General features: G+C 41.4%; 1 protein-coding gene across 7 annotated transcripts in view; it reads right to left on the bottom strand.

Moving 5' to 3' along the window:
* TRPM6 (transient receptor potential cation channel subfamily M member 6) overlaps positions 1-19,436 on the bottom strand; it is a 96,710-nt gene extending 77,274 nt beyond the window's left edge. For 6 of the 7 annotated variants that reach the window (XR_014319398.1, XR_014319399.1, XM_082784009.1 and 3 more), the window contains exon 1: positions 11,089-11,681. Coding sequence is in view for 5 of the 7 variants with exons in the window: in XM_082784009.1 (XP_082640135.1) it covers positions 11,089-11,643 (555 nt within the window). In the remaining 2 variants the exon portion in view is untranslated. Of the gene's footprint in view, positions 1-11,088; positions 11,682-13,852; positions 14,002-19,046 lie in introns of those variants that run through there. The other variant, XM_082784012.1, reaches the window with a different exon arrangement.
* Positions 19,437-20,328: the final 892 nt, after the last annotated feature.

Here is a 20,328-nt window from a genome sequence, read left to right as displayed (position 1 = left end):
ATAAAATGAAGGTGAAATCTTCCATCCTATGTATAATTTATACCATAACAATAACATCCATTTCTTAATCTAAGGCTTTAATAAGGTTTCTAAACTAATACTATAATTGGGAAAAGGGTTTTAAAACTTCATGTTCTTCACAGTCATTCATGACATCAGCATTGGGCAAGTAAGAAAGGAAATAGGAGACTTCTCAACTGCTGTTTGTCAGATTTTGGTTCCTAGCTTTCTGAAAGACCTCTGTATATATATATATGTGAATATATACAGACCTCTGTCTACATAAATAAATTTAAAAAAAAAAGGTATACTTCTTTCGTAAAACTGTGACAAACATTTCCAAATTGTCATCATTTAATTAAACAACAAATCAAATTTTTTTTTTCTTCACTACAATGATATATATATGCACATCAGCAAGTATCAACATGTATCCTTTCTACCACCAAATCCTAAAGGAGACAAAAATACACCTGTATGTTATTTCTGACTGACAAATATATTTTCTGATATACTGAAAACCAAAAGACAAGCTTATACTGCAATTTTCCTTCCAGAAAGTCCCAAGGCCTTTATGTGGGAGTTCTGCCTTCTCATTTCTTGCCAGTCAGAGGATTAGGATTGCTGCTTAGTATTCCCTGCCTCAGAAGAGGCTTTGCAGATTTCTAGCCTGATTTAGTCAATGGGTAGGAAGAGTTTGGCACTGAAATTTAAGGCACATGAGTAGTTTTTAGAAAACTGCTTTTAATCACTTCTCCAATATATTTAATGTCTGAGATTCTTACATAATGCGGTATTAAAGGGATGCAGTCAGGTCAAATTTGGTTAAACAGAAGGAACGTTTAAGAAATTAAGGTTTCCAGTAGTAAAGAAATAGATCAAGAGTGTAAAATTCAGAGAAACACCCGCACCACTTTCAACCCCTTCTTGACAGGGAGCGAGAGCAGACAAAGCCTAAAAGCCCAGACTACTGAAAAGGCAAGCAGCCCTCCAAAGCCCAGCAGCACCACCTGCGAGGTGCCACCAGAGCCAGGGCTGCAGCGTGGTGGGCTCAGCAACTCCTCATGTACGCAGGTTCACGCATGGCACCAACAGTCCCTGGCCCGACAGCATCACTGAGCAGGGGTGCAGGCAGCCCTGCTCTCTTCTCTCAGATGAATACTGCAGTTCCTCTTCCTGCTGTCTTCTGCCCACGTCCACCTGGACACCTCCTAAAGGGCTTGCCAGAATCAGAGCTTTTAGATGCACTGCACCAATTAAAAACCAATAAGCAGTGGCTAATGTGCATTTGTCCTGCTCTGGATTTAGCTTTTCCAACCAAGATCAGCAAGAAACATTCAGCCCCTTCAAGACCAGACAATAAGCACTGTTTTCTGGTTGAGTACCAAACTCAGGGAAACCAGGTTACACTGCAAAAACTAAACAACAAATATTTTAGTACCATTAGTTGTACTAACTTCCCCTTTGGGTGAAAGGCACAGATATACACATTTTCTGCATAAACAGCATGCTGTTCCCGACAGTGTCAAATTCCCTACAAAAGGAAATTAAAAGACACTTGTCTTTGTGTCAGAATAATTTCATCCATTATTGAAATAAATTCTTCCACAAACAGCTACAACTGTCTTTACTGTAGATGTAGACAGGGGAAGATAATGATAAATTAAATAATGACTAGACATTTTAAATAATAGGCTAGTTCATTTAGGCAAAAATCCATTTCTGTTGGAGACTAGACAAAACAATCAAGTCACTTCCTAAACTGCAGCAAATTAATGCTGACAACAGAGAAAGCAATGATCTCTGATTCATATCTTAGCCAAAACACTACTTCAAGAGCTGAAAAGTACCACCAAACACCATATACCTCTGCTCTGCACAGAATCCACTAAACACAAAAATTTTTCTAACTCTTAGAATCACAGAGTCATTAAGGTTGGAAACGACCTCCAAGATCATCTGGCCCAAGCATCCCCCTACACTATAACCCACAAAACCATAAGCGCCATGTCCAACCTTTCCTTAACACCCCCAGGGATGGTGACTCCACCAGCTCCCTGGGCAACCCATTCCAATGTCTGACTGCTCTTTCTGAGAAGGAAATGTCTCCTCATTTCCAACCTGAACCTCCCCTGGCACAACTTGAGGCCATTCCCTCTTGTCCCTCATGTCTCAAGGATTTGCGTATCCCTAAAGATCCTAACTGTTAGAGCCAGTATTTTTGCGAAGTTTAGCAGATCGGGCAGAATTTCAGCAAAATGGGATATAGCTACCCACCACATAATTCTGTTTCCAATTTAGAAATGTTTTGTAACCCTTAAAATGGAGAGTTGAAAGCAAACACTTATTTAATTGCAACAGATAAACCTGGGACTAATAGTTTTGCCCCAGGACTCCAGTATACCTACACAATACCTGTAAAGAACTTTTACTACTCATGTCAAAATTAGAAAAACCCAAAAGACCTAAAATTGATTTTCAGTGCCTGCGAAGAAGGAAGATACCATTCTCAGGTGGAAGTTGTGAGAAATCAGCATAAGGCAGCATGTGACCAACACTTATTCAAACACAAAGTGAGAGAGGGAAAGAAGAATTTCCCCTTAGCATAGCCACTACAAGAATCTAGCCTCAGTGTTCAGCAGGGTATCCTAAAATATCTTAAACTCTTTTAAAAATTAACTAGACATGGAGCAAGTCACTTGCAAGTACACTAGGTACCTGAAATGTAGCCAGAGTTCTTGTAAGCCAACACTCGAGCCTATTTCACAAGAGCTCAGCCTGTCAGCAAATTTATCTTTTTAACCCTTTGCTCTGGGATCTTTTCCTGGGCTATAAAAGCTAAGGTGGACTTTCAGGTATCATCATTGTATGCCTCAACAATTTCTACATTAAATATAGGACTTCAGCAATATTTCTGCACCCCATGGTGATTACTAAATTGCTGCCAGTGTGAAAGAGAGTTCCAACTTCAACATGCTGCCTTGCATAAGCTTTTCAGGGAAGGAACTTTCTTCTTCAATTTTCATTGCATGCATGCTTATGGTATGAAGTAATATAGCAACTGATCATAACAAAGAACGCCACTTTGGATTCACATAAGGCAGAAGTGTATTGTAAAATGACAGGGTTATGTGCAATAAAACACAACTGCAGTGTGAGGTTTCCAACAAACTCACAGGTATTCTAAGGTTTCACTGTGTTCAGGCTACACTGCAGACCGGCATGTAACACAGAAGTGCTGTGGTTCTCCATACCTCTACCACTGCAGTGCACTAGCCCATCTGTTACTAACTGGTATTTTTCACTTTTCACATTTTTCTTACCCACTCTGTTGACTGAGTGTTCAGGACTGTAAATCTGTGGAATACTGCATTATAAGTAATTTAATTTGCAAGAAAACTTTCATCACTGCACTTCAAAAAGATTCACAGAAGTCCTGTGCAAAAAAATAAAATAACTCAAATGCTTTCACTGCTCAATAGTTCACCTTGCCCAGTTATAGAGGACAGCTACCAGTTAATCCCAAACCACTTGTGTAAGAAGAATCTAGATTCCATAACACAGATTTTTTTTTTTCACTTTTTAAGAATAAAGTATCATTTCAGGCCACAGCAGAATCTCTGTGATTATTTCCTAGTAATTCATTCAACTATATTTTCTGTTAGCATATTCTCAAATCTCTGTAAATATCCACACACGCAAAAAAAAGAGGAGTCACCAGTGCTAGCAGGGTAAATCACAAAGACCCAAGTTTAGAGAGGGACAACAGAACTTGTTAAAAATCTTCAGTTATAGTGAAGAGAAATTTTACATGATTCTCCTTAGCACAAATGGAGCCTGTCAGCTTCTTAGAAACAAGTAAATTCAGTCCGAAATGCATACTATGGCATGTACTTTTACATTTAATCAACTGCACATAAAAGCAAAGAATGCATGGCTAAGTGCTTTTCTGGATCTGGGCCTTACACTGAAGGCTCATAAAAATGTTTCCAAATTTTCATCCCAAACTTAGCCAACAAAAGAAAACCCCTTTGATTGTAATTGGCTTTCCAACACGTTGTTTCTAATCTCAGAGTGGACCACACAGGACAACCAGAAGGACATTCTGATTGCAAATAGCGGTGGGGTCATGACAACAGAACACAGGAAATACTGAACAGAAAATGATCTCCTTGTTGCTGTCAAAGTCCCAGCTTGATTCCAGGAACACGGAACTATCAAGGTGATGGAAAGCTGAGCTCACAGAATGAAATTAGCCTGTGCCTAATTAATTACCTCTTACTATTTAAGTTTATTAATGAATCAGTTAAGCCTTTCTGCTGTCACAGAAGATGTAATGTTCCCTGCTGGGTGCAGAGGCTCTGGGGGATGCACAGTTTGCAGCTGGAGGCTCCAAGTAGACTCTCCTGTCCCATCCCACCCCACAGCCCACTGGCACCAGACTACAGGAAGGCCACAGAGGCAGGCACTCCACGTAATGTTTCTGCCAACAGCCCAGACACTTGCAAACAAGCTAAACACAGGAATTCTCAAATTACAATTAATCTTCCTCAGTGCTATCCTTGAAGCAGGCTCCAAACGCGTTGCTAAAAATCTTGTACTGGCATTACATATCTGCAAATTACTTATAAACAGGTTCGTGGGCATGTTCCCCAAATGGGAATGACAAAAGCCTCTGTGACATGAAACTTAATTTGGCCCTCTGCCTAAAATAGGCCAATCTAAAACCCACTTCTCTGGAAGCATGGTAATTTTTGAGAAAGTTTGGATCCAGCTATGCTTCATAACTCTGACCCATACAGACAACAAAAATATCTGTGTTTGAAGCTGGTGGCAGCTACCTTGCCAAACACTGACACCTGTCTCACACTGCTAACATTAGAACACAGAATACTGTACATTGTCCTCTTACAAAGCCAGTTCAATGAGCAGCCTAAAACATGGATTATTTAGCAAACTAGTCATGTACTAAGATATATAAAAATATCTTCTAATTATTTTAATGGATGGAAAACGTTCTGAAATTGCAGAGTGAATTATGAAAGTTAAAAAACTTTGACAGACTGGAGAAGGAACCAGTAACAGAGTATTTGCAAATTTAAATGTAAGAATGATCTTACTTTACCAGGTCTCTTTCAGAGACAAAAGTTGCAAGGTTCCCAACATGAACAGCTCTGCCTGTCTCACTGGCAACATTTCTGAAGCCAGTAGTATTGGTATGACATTTTGGGACCACCAGAAGGCAGTACTTTTTCTTTGTTAACACTTGATGTTTGCAAAAGCAATTGGCTGTATTTGAAACTGGGTCTCACCTGCTGGGATCACCCAGGTCAGCCACCCACTGTGCTTACCTGTGCATGCCTCCTTCAAAGATCCAAAATTATACAGCACAAAGCTCTTCGCAGTTAAAACCATCTACAGCTTTGCTTGCAGTAGATTATATCTCTTGTGGCTCACGTTACTGTTATTTGTTGAATTATAAAATCTATTCTACATACTTAAAACACTGAACACAGCTTTAGAGTAAATATGAGTCATTGATCTCTTGCCAAAGATTTCCTCTTGATAGCCATCAAACTTAACTTGTGTTTTGTGAATATTTTTAGTTTTTCCAGGAAAGATCACAGCATGTTCTATGTTCAAGTAAAAATGCTCCTTTGTTCTAAAAACACTCATGTTTATCCAGAAATTTAGTCTCTGTGCTTTAAAGTCATATTGAAAATAATTTTATGCCTTCCTTTTAACAGAAGACTACCCCTGTCTCATTCCTCTTGTCTTTTGGATCATTAGTACAGGTTCTCCTTCACCAAGAAAAGGCAAAGAAGAAAAGGAAATTAGATCTGACACCTGCTGATAAATTTCTGAGCTTGCTTTCATTTATTTGTATTTTCACAGCTGAAGAGCTAACATTAGCTAGGGGAGTGACTCTCTGAAGACAGGATATATCTAAACTACCTGAAGTTACCTTTGAAAGGAAAGCAAATAAAGTTTGCAGCATTCAGCTGAGAGAAGCATGAGAAACCCTGAGAAGTGGCAGTTTGATAGCAATCTGTGTTAAACTGCAGTACTAGAAAGTTTACGGGATGTGAATGACCTAGACAAGTGTCCCCTGGAGCCTCTTGGCCGTTTGCTGTCACTCCTGACAGCCTTGTTCCTTTAGCTCCACTGCTTGTCTCACAGCCTAATAAAATCTTTATGGGGTGGATTTGCACACAGCAGACCTCACATGTGCTGTGAGACAGGCAGGATTTTCACAGGACCGAAATCCCATTTTCCAAAGTGATAGGGAAGGCAGTTCTGATGAGCTCTGCGGAGGCTGAAGTCCCACATCTGCATCTCCAAGGTAGACATCGCTTGCTGCTCTCCTCAGCACTGCCCACTCTAGCACCTCTCATAAAAATAATAAAAAATAAAAAGTTTTCTTTGTGGTGTCTTGCTTTTAAATATGAATCACTCCATTGTAAATATGAATAACTCCATGGAGGAAGCTAGCGGTGGCCTAGGAGTAGCTGCACATGACAGGCTATGGGGACAGGAATGTCTTCCTGCCCCTTTGCAACAAAGGCCACTTGAGCACACCCTCAGGCCCTTCACCAGGTCTGTCAAAACCTACCCTTCGGCCTCCTGTGCCAAGATACACTCTGCGACACCCACATTATCAGCTGTTCCTCACACTGCAGGCTGCATGAGCAGCCAAAGGGCTTTTGCTTACCTGGGCCTGGAGGGCAAGGAGCAGCTGCGGCTGCCACTTACAGCCCAGCAATGGCCCAAGCCGTCACCAAAGCTCCTTGTCCCCACCGCACCAGGCTGGGTTCCCCTGTGTCCCAGATGGTCTCTGCTCCCTCCCACCCTGCTCACCAAGCTGTGGGGCTCCCTCTGTGTGGGGTCGGCTCCGTGAGCTGTGCCAGCAGGAGGGGTGGCGGCGGGGACAGCACCGGCACACAGACGGCACGCGGTATGTCTCATAAGCACCAGGGACCTACTGGTCTAAGTTCCTCTGCCCCTCTTTGGGTGTCAAGCCATGCCAGTAAAGTGTAAACAGATATAGTTGTTTATAGCAGCAGGGCTGGGATCAAAACAGCGACTGTCCTGCTCTGGCTGGGCTGGTAGGAGATTTACACCCACAGCCCAACCTGAGCAGCCTGCACTCATCCAAGCGGTGCTAAAGTCACAGCAGGTGAGAAACCTTTACAGCAACAACTGAGTCTCCCATCACCTTTGCACTAGTAAACTCTAGCACTACACGGCAGCTAGGAAACGATGTTTTTAATGGAAATGTGTTGTTTTTGGCGCTGTGGAGCTGGCAACACAGCACAGCCACAGCCGTTCACACATTTCCAGACCATTGCACCTGGGACCATCAAGGGCAAGGTGATGAGTGCCAGCTGAGTGTGCATTCAGCAACAATGCAGAAGTGTGCTAAACTCCACCCTCATCACTGAGACTTGCTAATTAGGAAAAAAAGGAAGCACCCATTCTGGTAGCAACCCAAGGCCATTTGATTTGGAAACAGTGGTGTCAAGATGTTACGACAGCAGTGCATTTAAAAAAAAAAAAAAACACTTTTTTTTTTTTTTTTAATGAATTGCATCTATCTGTGTGCCTATCTTCTGTCTCCAGTCAAGAACAGCAAGTAATCCCAGAAACTATTTTTGGTTGCCTCCTTCTGTGCCCGCATGACGGACAGAGGGAATTGGACAACCCAGAAAACCATGTACCAGAATCAGCACTATGGGAGAGGAGCAAAGACAATGACATCAATACGGAAATGATGAGGACAAAGGCTTAATCCTGCCTTTCGTGAGGCCCAAATACTTCACTTAGAGCTATGACCCTTTCAAGGGGTCTCTTTTCTTTCAGGACTAGCTCTCAATATGGTATGACCTGCTCTCAATAACTGAGTTAAAATGGTAGAGATAAGAATATACAAAAAAAGAGCTCGTAATTCACAGCATACAGGGCAGATCACAGGGTTTATCTAGTCTGCATGTTACACAGAAATATCTTTAAGTGTTACAAGAATCACGGAAGCTTCACACAACAGTTGATAAAGCAGGTCCTCCTGAAAAACAGCAGAGAAAATGAAGTCTTTATCAACGCCCCTTCAGCTTTCCATTGTGCTGTGAACTGCCTGAAGTCTCAAACTCATTAAGGCAATTCTCCAAAAATTGGATTACCCAGCTAGAACCTACCACCTCCCTGGAGAGCAACCAAAAGCCTATGGGGGTCACTTGGGGGGGACCTACTTTTTCAACAGACAAGGTGCTGAGTGAAAAATGAATTTATGGTTAACCAAGCCATGAAAGGCAGGATGAGAGGACTCATTTAGGACAAAATGTTGGGTTCTGCTCTGAGCACTCCATTCCTGGTTTTTCACGTGACACTCCAAAAGACCCTGTCAGTAAGACTAGCCCTTCATGATATTAGCTTAAGCGTAAGTCAGGCACACAACTGCTCTGTCAAGAACAAGAACAAGACAGATTTTAGGTGCCAGTATCCATATTTAAACTTAGCTAAAAGAGCTTAGCTTATCTAGGTCCTGCTATAGTTTCAGTCTTTTCTTCTTCACATCATATACTCATCTGACACAATTCACCTCCAGAAGAGGTGGATTAATAAGTTTCTTGGAAACAGTTGTCTGACATAAAATACTCGTGATTTATATTTAACTATTTATACTAATGTAAGAAAATAGAAGTAACACGTGTATTAAGAAGATTTATCATGAATTTGCCTCTTTTTGTGTTGTCACAGAGCTGACTAAACACAACCAAAAAAAAACACCTTTCTCCTTCTCTTCAAGTTGGTCTCAATTCAAGTTTCAAAACTGTGCAGCCATAAACATAAACAGTGAGGCTCCTATTGCAAATTTATTTGGGAACATGTGGAGCTGAGAATACCAATGGAGTTGAAGTACTTCATAACTGATTATCCTTATACTTATCCCAGTACTTCTATTTCATAACTGATTATCCCTGGACTCAAGTGTAGAAATAACCGTGTGTCAGTTTCTTCATGCATCCCCCCCAAAATATGTATAAAATAAAAGAGTAGATTATCTCTCATTATTTAGCTTACTCTTTCCACTGCCTGTCAGGTGCTCCTGGTTCCTCATTTCTAGAATTAGAAAGATGCTGGAACAGTATTGCACATAGTACCTTTTCTCCCTCTGCTTAAGATTTTCTTCCTGGGAAGTTTTCATTCCACTAAGGCAGATGTAACCAGGCTAGATCCACACTGATAGATGCTGCAGATGGAGTAGAGCAGTACTTTGCAGTCTTCACCATCCTTTTTGCAACACCATCCATGTTCAGAGTGATGTTAATAGTGGTGAAGGGATCAGCCTTCTCTTCCTACAGCTGCAACCTTCCCCTAACAAGCTACCCTGCACCAAAACCCAGCTTCAAAAACAATACCATAAATCAAGGATGATTTTGGTCCCATGACCTTGAAAATTTGTTTTCTGTTATTCCAGGCACCTGCCACAGTGGTTACACATGTGCAAACAAGAATTCCTTGGGATGACAGAGGAGTGACGTGTTGCAGCTGCCCAGTTCATCAGGTTCTCCACAAAGTGGCCACCCAAAGCTTGACTGGCTCCACTGGGACCTATGCTCCACATACCTCTGAAAACAGGAAATTAGGTGCATAAATCACTTACATGTTTTTGAAAATGTTAGCTGTGACCCACCTATGGACACTGCACAATTATGTGCATGCACGAACAGACAGACGCTTATGGAGACCTTTTTTTCCCCATGAGCTACAGAAATTTTAAACTCATCTACCTTCTGCTTTTCTAAAACTACTTTGTGACGTTTTAGATTCCACTTCAGTGTACACAAATGGAAAGGGTAGAAGAAGATAACAATTAACTTCCTCAACATCTCCTTGTCCCTACAACATTAAAAAAAAAAAAAAAAAGTGAAGGTGAAGGTGGAGTCAGAGAGATATGTCTTCCTTCAGCGTGTTTCTGCATGATTCTTGTTTTCTTTCTGATACAGGTTACTTCTAGACAGCATATTCCAGCACGTTCACTACAGGGCAAATTCTGTGCCTCTGACCTTTCAACAGCTGAGAAAGTTTCATCCTTTGTCCCTTATCAAGCCAAAAGATGATTAAGGAAACTTAAGTTCAAACATACTCCAACTTATTTGCTGCTTATCATGTTTTTTAATAACACTATATAAGCATGTCATTACGTTACATAAGGTTGTTATACTATAAACTTACTGAGGAAAAGCCTGTAAACTGACTTCAAAACTTCAGCGCATATTCTTTCATAAACAAAAAAAAGGATGCTTCCTTAAGCCCATTTTAGTCTCATACAAATATGAGCATATTCCTGTAGGTAACACTGGAATTCCCCTGGGTTTGGCTACCTGTGGAGTCCAATGTGCAGTCCATCTCTGAAAATGGCCACTCTTTTTAGGTATCAAAAAAGGAGTTTGTGATTTACCTTCAGGAGTTTACAACTTAAAACCCAACTTCACCTGTTTCTTGGTGTGCTGGCAGATACTGCATATTTTGAAAATTATATTTGTAAATTGGGATATTTGCAAAGAAAAGTCTACTGTAGACATACTTCTTGTATCATCAGGTATATTAGAAAAGGATGCTCAAGATACCTGGGGGAAGGGAAGGGAAGGGAAGGGAAGGGAAGGGAAGGGAAGGGAAGGGAAGGGAAGGGAAGGGAAGGGAAGGGAAGGGAAGGGAAGGGAAGGGAAGGGAAGGGAAGGGAAGGGAAGGGAAGGGAAGGGAAGGGAAGGGAAGGGAAGGGAAGGGAAGGGAAGGGAAGGGAAGGGAAGGGAAGGGAAGGGAAGGGAAGGGAAGGGAAGGGAAGGGAAGGGAAGGGAAGGGAAGGGAAGGGAAGGGAAGGGAAGGGAAGGGAAGGGAAGGGAAGGGAAGGGAAGGGAAGGGAAGGGAAGGGAAGGGAAGGGAAGGGAAGGGAAGGGAAGGGAAGGGAAGGGAAGGGAAGATGCTCTCGGTCGGCGCAGGCACCGCGGCGCCCCGCCGGCTGCCAGCCCCACCGCCGGCTCGGCAGGGGGCAGCGCTGCCTCTCCGCCCGCCCACCCTCCCCAGCCTCACCTCAGGCTGCGCGGGGGCCGCGGGTTCGCGGCTGCCCTCGGCCGACCCGCGGCGGCGCGGGGGGCGCGGAGCCTCCCGTGCGCGGAGGTCCTCGGCGCAGCACTCGTGGGCCGCGTGCCGCCAGCTGCCCCCCCGCCAGACGGGGCCCAGCTGCGCGAAGAGCAGGTCCCGCCACGTCGCCATGCCCGTGCGGCGCCGCCGATCCTTGTCCCGCGGCGGCCGAGCGGGCGGGCGGCGCCTCGGCGGGGCGCGGCGGCTCCCGGGGCGCCGGCCTTCACCCCCGGCGTCCCTCCCGCGCCTGACGGGCACCGGCACCGGCACCGCGGGGCAATGCCGCTCCCCACCCGGCGGGCGCTGAACCGAGTGTCCCAAGCGCGGCGTACACACGGCAAAGAAAACCCGAAGCATCAACCTCAGCACCCCATCAGGAGTTATCACTGTCCCCTGCAGGGCTTTAAACCTCCCAAGAACATGGGCATTGGGCCAACACAAGCACCTGCAGCAGTTCGGATCACAGAATGGTTCGGGTTGGAAGGGACCGACCTTATAGACCATCTACTTCCAACCCCCCTGCCATGTGCAGGGACACCTCCCACCAGACCAGGTTGCCCAAAGCCCCATCCAGCCTGACCTTGGACACCTCCAGGGATGGGGCAGCCACAGCTGCTCTGGGCAGCCTGTGCCAGGGCCCCACCACCCTCAGAGCAAAAAAGTCCTTCCAAATGTTCAATCTAAATCTCCCCTCTTTTATATTAAAACAATTACCCCTTGTGCTGTCACTACCGACCCTGATAAAAATAAAATAAAATAAAATAAAATAAAATAAAATAAAATAAAATAAAATAAAATAAAATAAAATAAAATAAAATAAAATAAAATAAAATAAAAAATAATCTTATTTATAAGCCTACTTTACGTGTTGAATGGCCTCAGTAAGGTCTCCGCTTCATAGGCTGAACAACCCCAACTCCCTCAGCCTGACTTCACAGGAGACCTCCTCTGGATGGGCTCTTAAACATTCGTTTCTTTCTTGTGCTGGGGACCCCAGAGCTGAACACAGGCTCCAGGTGGGGTCTCACAAGAGCAGAGTAGAAGGGGAGAATCCCCTCCCTCTCACTGCTGGCCATGCTTCTTTTCATGGATCCCAGGATACAATGGGCCTTCTGGGCTGCAAATGCACACTGCTGGCTCAGGTCTGATTTGTCATTCACCAGAAGCTCCAAGTGCTTCTCTGCAGGGCTCTCCATCCGTTCATCATCCAGTCTGCAGTGACATTGGGGATTGCCCCGACCCATGTGCAGGAGTCTTGTGCTTGTATCACGTTGCACCTAGTGTGGGCTAGCACAGGGCAGAGACGCTTCTTCCTTTATTCTGAGTTTCAGTTTTATCTATTCTGTATCTCCTCCAACTTGTCTCTCAAGTGTGACTTTTCTCTCAACTCTATTTTCTTTTTGTTCCTAAATTATCATCTCCCCATAGCCAATCCAAAGTTCTTTGGCTTCCCTACCCTGCCCTCCCATCCCCTTCTTGCTTAATATTTCTTTTATTTTGTTGCTTTCAGATATGCTGTTCTGTTAACTGCAAGTTCCAACTGTGAGCTGCCAGCCTGCCTCTGGATGTTGTCTGTATTTCCCCTCCACTTTCTCTTCCATTTTCCAGTCTCTCAACTTCTAATTTCACTGTCCAGCCAATTCTCATCTTCCTCCTTGGTGCCCAGCTCTCCCTCCCCCTGTACAAGAGCGCTCTGCCTTCAGACCAGGCCATCTCCTTCCCCCTCCAGTCAGGAGCCCAGGAACAGACCCACCCAGAGCACAGAGCAGCAGCAGGTCACAGAGTGCCTGGTCTGAACAGCTCCCAAAATCACAGCAGAAAAGCCTGCTCAGCCTGGAGCATGCCTCAGGGCCTTCTGGACCTCAGCTGTTAAACTTAGCAGTGAGTTAACATAAACAGTTTTTCCAAAGACAGGGAGGATAAAACTCTTTCCAGCCCCCTGCAAAACATAATGTTGTGCTTCTGACATTGCCTCTATTTTGTCTTTAGACTTCTTATGTTGCACTTCTTACAGAGTAGCCCTTAAAAAAGCATTACAGCTTCAAAGAACAGAACATATTCCTAGAAATTTTAGCAGGTGATAAACAGCATGTTCATTCTTCTTTTTTTTTTTTTTTAGCTTCACCTTTTAATATATTAAAATATTTTCAATTCACATCCATATTCTATTTTCACCAAAGTTCATAAATTAAATAAAAACCATTCTTGTTATAGGACATATCAGGCAAACGTATCAGTTACTGTCACCATGCCCAGTCTTTGTATGAATCTGAACCTTATAAGAAAACTGAAATATTTGTATACCAGCACATGCAGATGCCCCGGACTTTGACTGGAACACAGCAAGGTGAACATATTCCTCTGACTTCAAGCATTTTCTTAATTCCAAACGTATGCCTTTCATTCTAAGTTGTGCAAATTCAGACACGAGAAATTCTGTCTTCCCTAGAATCAAGATTCAGCATTTGTAATCTAATATAAAGACCTAAAGATCCATTCTACAAAGCCTTGCAAACCAATTCTCACACTTCATTCCCTAGTACTTCACAGATATGAAAACATTCATAGCGTGTTTTATAACAGACTTTTTAAGAGGTCAAAGTCTACAGAACTACCATGGACTCTTTATCGTTATCTCTAGAAAGCAGAATTGCTGGTGTGTTTTCTCCTGCAGTCCTCCCATAGACTATCAGTTCTATTTCTAGAGACTTACCTTAACATCAGAGAGATCTTGCTTTTCCATCCTTTATGCTTCTTTTTTCATAACATCTGTATTCCCAGTGTATAGGCAGTTACTTCAGCAGCAGTGAAGCCAGCTCAGTTCTGGATGACCAACAGCTGACACCTCCTACTTTTCATGTCCTAAGCAATTGAAATGCACACATGTCAAAGCATGCCTGCAATAATTCAGGCAGTACCTTCCATTTTGTTCAAAGTCCAAGAATCCATCCACCTATAAAGCTTGTCCAGGTCCCTTTGGATGACATCCTTTCCCTCTGTTGTAGGTGACACCACTCAGCTTGGTGTCACGTGCAAAGCTGCTGAGGGTGCACGCAATCCCACTGTCTATGTCATCAATAAGAATATTAAACAGTACTGGTCCCAGTATGGACCCCCAAGGAACATCACTTGTTACTGATCTCCATCTAGAGAAACTGATCTGACAACAAAAGCTTTTCCAGGAAGGGGAACATGGTTTCCCTCAGTAAGAATAAACTGGTTTTCATTCAGCTTAAGGATGACACAACTCAAGCAGGTATATAAGTATCAACCAGCTAGCTATTAGTTCACATAATACATGTTCTTCAACAGGAGGGAAGAAAGATGACAGTCTTGAGTACTGAAACATAAATAGCCAGTATGTTATGTAGCGTTGGACGTTATGGTGTTTCCTCAGTCAGATCATTCAGTTGTTGCAACAAGTGTTTACTGATATCTAAACACAGCTCAGACTCTTTCACAATAGTTCAGGCATCACTGTATTTGAATTTTGAATGAAGAGTTATTCAGTCAATAGGATTGTCTGCAGAATTTATGAGAAAAAAAAAAAAAAAAAAAGTTCTTATTGGAGTCTGTAAGTAGGCAGGAATGTAGTGTGGTGGGTTTTGTCAGTTTGATAGTCACACTCATAAATTATCCAACCATCAGTTCTCCCAAAGCAAATTCTGCAAATACCTTTGAAGTCAGTACAGACGCAAGGAAGAACAAAATGTGATGGTGTGGTTTAGTTTCTTGTTATAGTTTCTGTGCTTCTAGTGATAGCCTCACAGAAATCAGTGTACTGCTCCTTAAGGCATGATGACACTGTTTGGAAATGAGAAATAACATTTCAGATGGTCTCTGTTATTCAGTTTTCTGAACAGGGGTAGGAAAATGAGTGAAGAAGGCCTAAGAGGTCTCCATGTAGGAGTATGTTCTGCAGCTTTCATATGTAGTAGTCTCCACCTCTTGAAAATAATCCCTTTGCATTGATCCCTCAACAGTGTTCGCTCAAGCATGAGGAAGATGCAATGTCCCAACCATAACCACGTCAGTTTATGTTCTTAGTTCAGCATTAGATGATTCATATGGTGATTTTGTTTAGCTAAACAGTAACCCCTTAAAATTTTTCTGTTTCTGAGGAGCCTTTCTTGAGCCTTAACGCAATGTCTGATTCTAAAAATAATGTTTTGTAGAGCAGTCACAGGGCACACTGCTTCTCTTCAATTTGCTTAATCATTCCTTGTATCCCTCAGCTTAGTTAACAGATTTTTCAAACTTTTCATCTTTCAGATTTCTAATATATGGGAATTCTGACTTGTCAGCTCCCTGGCCTGTGCCAAATATCAGGTGTAAGGATACTTCTGTAAGACTTTCTTTCTTTCAAACCCTCATCTTAAAACAACTTTCAAAATCTCCTTTCACAGTAAATCTACCTCACATAGCCTTTAAGGAAAATAGTTGACAGGTTTGACAGGATGGAGGTTTGTGTTGGTGTTGGCACTCAAATATGTACCAAAGCAAATACTTCAAACTTTGGAGGAAAGGGGAAAAACAAAACAAAACAAAAAAAACTTCCTGCTTCAGACTAGGAAAATTAAAAAAAAAGAAAAGAAAAGAAAAGAAAAGAAAAGAAAAGAACCTTGTCTACATGACCTCTTCATGACCTCTTTATTTTAAAAGGGTTAAACAGCACAGAATGGATAGGGAACACCCAATAATCACTTCATAAAGAAAGAACTCTGTCCTTTACTGACCCATGGCTGGAGGCAAGAGGAAAAACTAGAGATACCCAACACGCATGCTGTCAAAGTGGAATAGTCTGTACAGAAGTTAAAGCCGCACCAGTGCAACAGTGAGGCTGACTTGCAAAGAATAGTATTGTCCCAGGCAAGTCTTTCAAGAGCTGATCACACTTCCATAGTGCATGTGACACTGTGCCTTCATGGTACAATTGACAACTGCACCACAGGCAAATCCAAAACACTTGGCTGTTGGGTTTCACAGGCACTCTATTTCTTTTCAGAGGCAATGTCCTAGCAATTAAATTTATTGGGCAACAGGTCCCCACACCAAAGCCAGATTGCAGGGCCATGGCGTGAGAGGCTAGCAACCACACGCAGCCATCCTTTGAGCTGGATCCAGTCTGCAGGTCATCGCTTACAGCCCTCTCCACTGAAAGCAGCATGAAGCAAAACAGTCAGCAAAAGCCCCATGTAAAAATATTGAGACGTTTGTATCAGGTAGGCAGGGCTCATATATAATTATTATCACTTCCAAACTGTATCACAGAAATACAGCATATCATTGGTGTTCATACTGACTAACTTGTCTGTTGCTGGTTTCTTAACAGTTTCACTTTCAGGTACCTACATTTCTAGGACAGCAGAGTAAATTTAAGCTAACTTGTATTCAGCGAATTAGTAAGTCTATTTTGGATTTCTTCTATTTTGGATTTCTTCTATTTGCCAGCCTTCCGTTTCTAAAACAATTTGCATTTACATTATTTTTATACCAAAGTGTTGGCTAATTGTTATATTCTGCTTCTGAATAGTAGCTTTAAAAGCCATAGAAATCAGTATTTGCATCTGAAACCACCCTCTTAAGTGCTTACCTCATATGAAAATACCTTATGCATTTTCATATTTATTGTAAACATATATAAATATCCATCTATTTGGAAAAGCAGATCAGCCTAGGAGAGGAAATGACTTTGGCTGCATCAACAAAATGGTGTGACTTTTTTTTTTTTTTTAATAACATATTATGTGATCAGATAAGCCCTCATTTGCTTAAGACACAATAAAAATACTGTTGTTTCCTTGATTACTTACGATAAAAAAATAACACTGGCTTTCATAAATGCTAAGTTACTGCTCACTCCTGTGAGCTGCCCTGAATTGCACCTTTTAAACTTTAAAGGTTTAAAGTGTTTCTAATTTTCCTTACTAAAAAGGAAAATCTGATAATGCACTTCAAGTTAATGATAGACAATAAAAATCACCAGGCAATGCGGTCTAAGAAATTTGAGTGAGACTGTTTTGATTGTTGAACTGAAAGGACCGGTCTTTAAAAACTAGCAATTCTTGCCTCAAAATGATTCAAGACTAAACAACCAAAGATAAAACAGAAATCTGAAAAAGATTTGAGAGCAGAGTAGGTAGCGCTGATAAATCCAGGATATTCATAGCTAAGCTGCACAACAGAAAATGGGAGAAGAGAAAGCATTTAAATGTGGGTATGAGACTCTGTCTCACAGCTCAGAGAAGTGGTGGAGAGCCTTTTCTGCTATTTGCTTGCACAAAAACAAGTAGGCACACTCAGTACCTATTTGTTTTATGCAAAGGGACACTGCTGACAGTTTTCTTTAAAGTTTTCTTTGGCCATATGTACATTGTATGTATGGACTATAGGAAAAATAATGCACAGAAGCCTGCTGTGTCATAGAAACTATGACATTTTTATATTTACACTCCAGAATTGATATTACTACTAACATCAAAGGTGTAAACAATTTTGCTTGTTAGCCATTCCTTTCCCTCTCATATCTATGGTTCAGAACTACACTTCAGTATTATTTCAAGGCTTTTATTCAACAGTGAGAAGCTGTAATTTATTTCTTCCTCTGTCTTTTGCATCTCTGTAGTTGCACATTATACACTGGGATATATAGATGCTTGTCTAAAGTGTGCTTTTCTGTTTTCAGACACAGAAGCTTTCCCTAATTCCTAAAAGGTAAAAGCAGAAAAACAGTAACTATTAGGGGAACACATGTGCAATATTTCATGATCATCTGATCAAGAAACATTGCAGTTTACTGCTGATAATCAAAACACAGGATTTTGGTAGCTTAATGCCAAAGGATCTCTTACGTTTTTATGGAGTTCAAAGCAAAACTAGTTGGTTTAAAATGCCAGAAAGTAAAAGAAAATTTAAACATGTATTTCATATTCTACAAATTGAATCACTGAAATATCTTTTTTTTTTTTTTTTTTTTTTTTTGCATCACGCTTCAAAGAGAGCATGTTTGATACTTAAGAGTAGATTTTGTTGAATAATTTATTGTGTTCCTATTTAATTAGAACACTGCACACTACACAAATGAATGAAGTAGATTACAAAATTCATCTGTGCAAAAGAACAGTGAGTAAAGTTGCTCATTTCCATTCATATCTATCTGCATGAAAACTTTCCTCTCGCACTTCATTGTACAATGTTCAATAGTACAATACTATTTTTATTTACTTCTGTTTCTCAGTCTAATATTTTGTAAGGCACTTGTTTCATCAGATTCCAATCTGAACATAAATCCCTCACATTCATATAAGAAAGATGAAAAATGCATTGTTTAGCCAATCCATAAACTTTTATCTCATAAACTTACTACTATAAAATAAGACAAAACAAAATCTGGAACATTACCAGCTATCACAACTATTCTTAAAAAGGAAAATAGAGTAACAAAGAAAAAATTACTTTTCCTCCTTTCACAACTTTTCCCCTGAGAATGGTAACATACCAGTAACAAGGAAGCAATTTCATCCTTCAGTAGTGACAAAAGCATGATCCATATGGCTTTAAGAGAAGAAAGAACCATGCTTTTTAAGTCCTTAGAAGTGACTAAAAAGTCATGACTGGTTCAGTGGTAGGGTGCTGTATTTCTGACCAAGAGTATTTAAAACATACTTACTAATGAGCATGCTTGCAAATGAAATGGCACTAATTCAAATGCATTGTTTTCTGCATCAAATTTAAAATCTCTAAAATATGAAAAGTTTTAAATACAGGTTTTAAATAAACAACCTTTTAATATGACTACTGGAAAAAACCTTTGGTATTTCCTCATGCATTTCTAACATATTGTTACCTACATGCCAACATTTAAACACTGCCCCATGACTTAGTTTCTTATGAATTAGCACACTTACCTTTCTCTTCCCCATGTCTAACAAATGCGTTTCAAGCAGCCTTCAGCTCCAGAGTGAGGTTTCCATCCAACATGCAATCAGATAAATCTTGCTTTCCAGTTGTAACTAATGGAAACAGTGCTAAGAAGTAGTGACAACAAATTCCCATGTGTTTAAATTAGCAGTTATTGGTGGGGTGGGATAGAAGGAAGGTAGAAATGAGAAATGAACCAAACACTCTTGGCAAAGCGTTTCTACTCTAATTATGCTGAAGACCTTGTGTTGCCTTATAGTCAGGAACTTGTGCGTTGATGTGCCTTTATTTATACATCACGGTAAGCAAATGATTAGCATTCATGATGTCACTGCTCGAATGTTCAGTAGCAGTTCAGAATAAAAGCATACCCAAAACATTGTCCAGACCACTGTAGTTTACTGTGTATGTGTATTGCCACCTAGAGTCAAGGTTATAACTGTAGGCATGGAAATAATTAAACCAGCCCAAGCATAGTAGCTATTTTGAAATGCTTCTTTGAATAAGTTTCGCTATACCGATTAGTTTGTGCAGCCTAACATCTCTTACTGCAGTTATCATCAGATACTCTCACAAAAATACATGTGATTTCCCCACAGTGCATCTGCCATAAACAGAATTAGCCAACAAATACCAGACAAACTGTCTTTCTTGCCACTTGGAAACACACATATACACTCTTACTTTCTACACTAAGATCTTCCAACTATCTATATATGTGCACATACTCTTTAACTTCCGGTAAATTCAAGCAAATAACTGCCAAAACAATGAGAAAACCGGTAAGCTTACTGTTGATCACTATATTCAAATTATTTTAAGTATTTCTGTGCTGAGGATAGAGCCAGTGCAGAAATTATTGTATGCCATTGCTTTCCTGGCCAGCTGCCTGCAATTATTTTCTGCCCTCCTAATTCGTCGTCACCTGTCTTCCATTCCCTGTTTTCCTCCTCCTTTCCTTCTACCAGTGTCTTCTTACCAGACACAGTCAGTAACGCAGCCTGTTTCACCTCATTCGGACTAACTTTCAGCCATCTCCTGGAGGTTTGTCAATCTTAGGAACCACAGAACCTCAGCGCACACAAACCAGCGTAGGCCTTCACGTAACCCAAGTCAAAGCTTTCAAAACAAGCCTTGAGTTTAGAATGAGACACAAAACATACATAGGTAGACATGCCGGTAACGTGACCTTCCTGAAGTGAAAAGTATTCCAGAGGAGGTGTAAGCAGCAATGTAGCTGGTTCTCATTAGCATTCCCATACCCTGATT

The sequence above is a fragment of the Aythya marila genome, assembly GCF_965140915.1.
Source record: "Aythya marila genome assembly, chromosome: Z".
NCBI lineage: Eukaryota > Metazoa > Chordata > Aves > Anseriformes > Anatidae > Aythya > Aythya marila.
The sequence above is the reverse complement of the archived record's forward strand: the minus strand, read 5'-3'. Positions and strand labels throughout refer to the sequence as shown.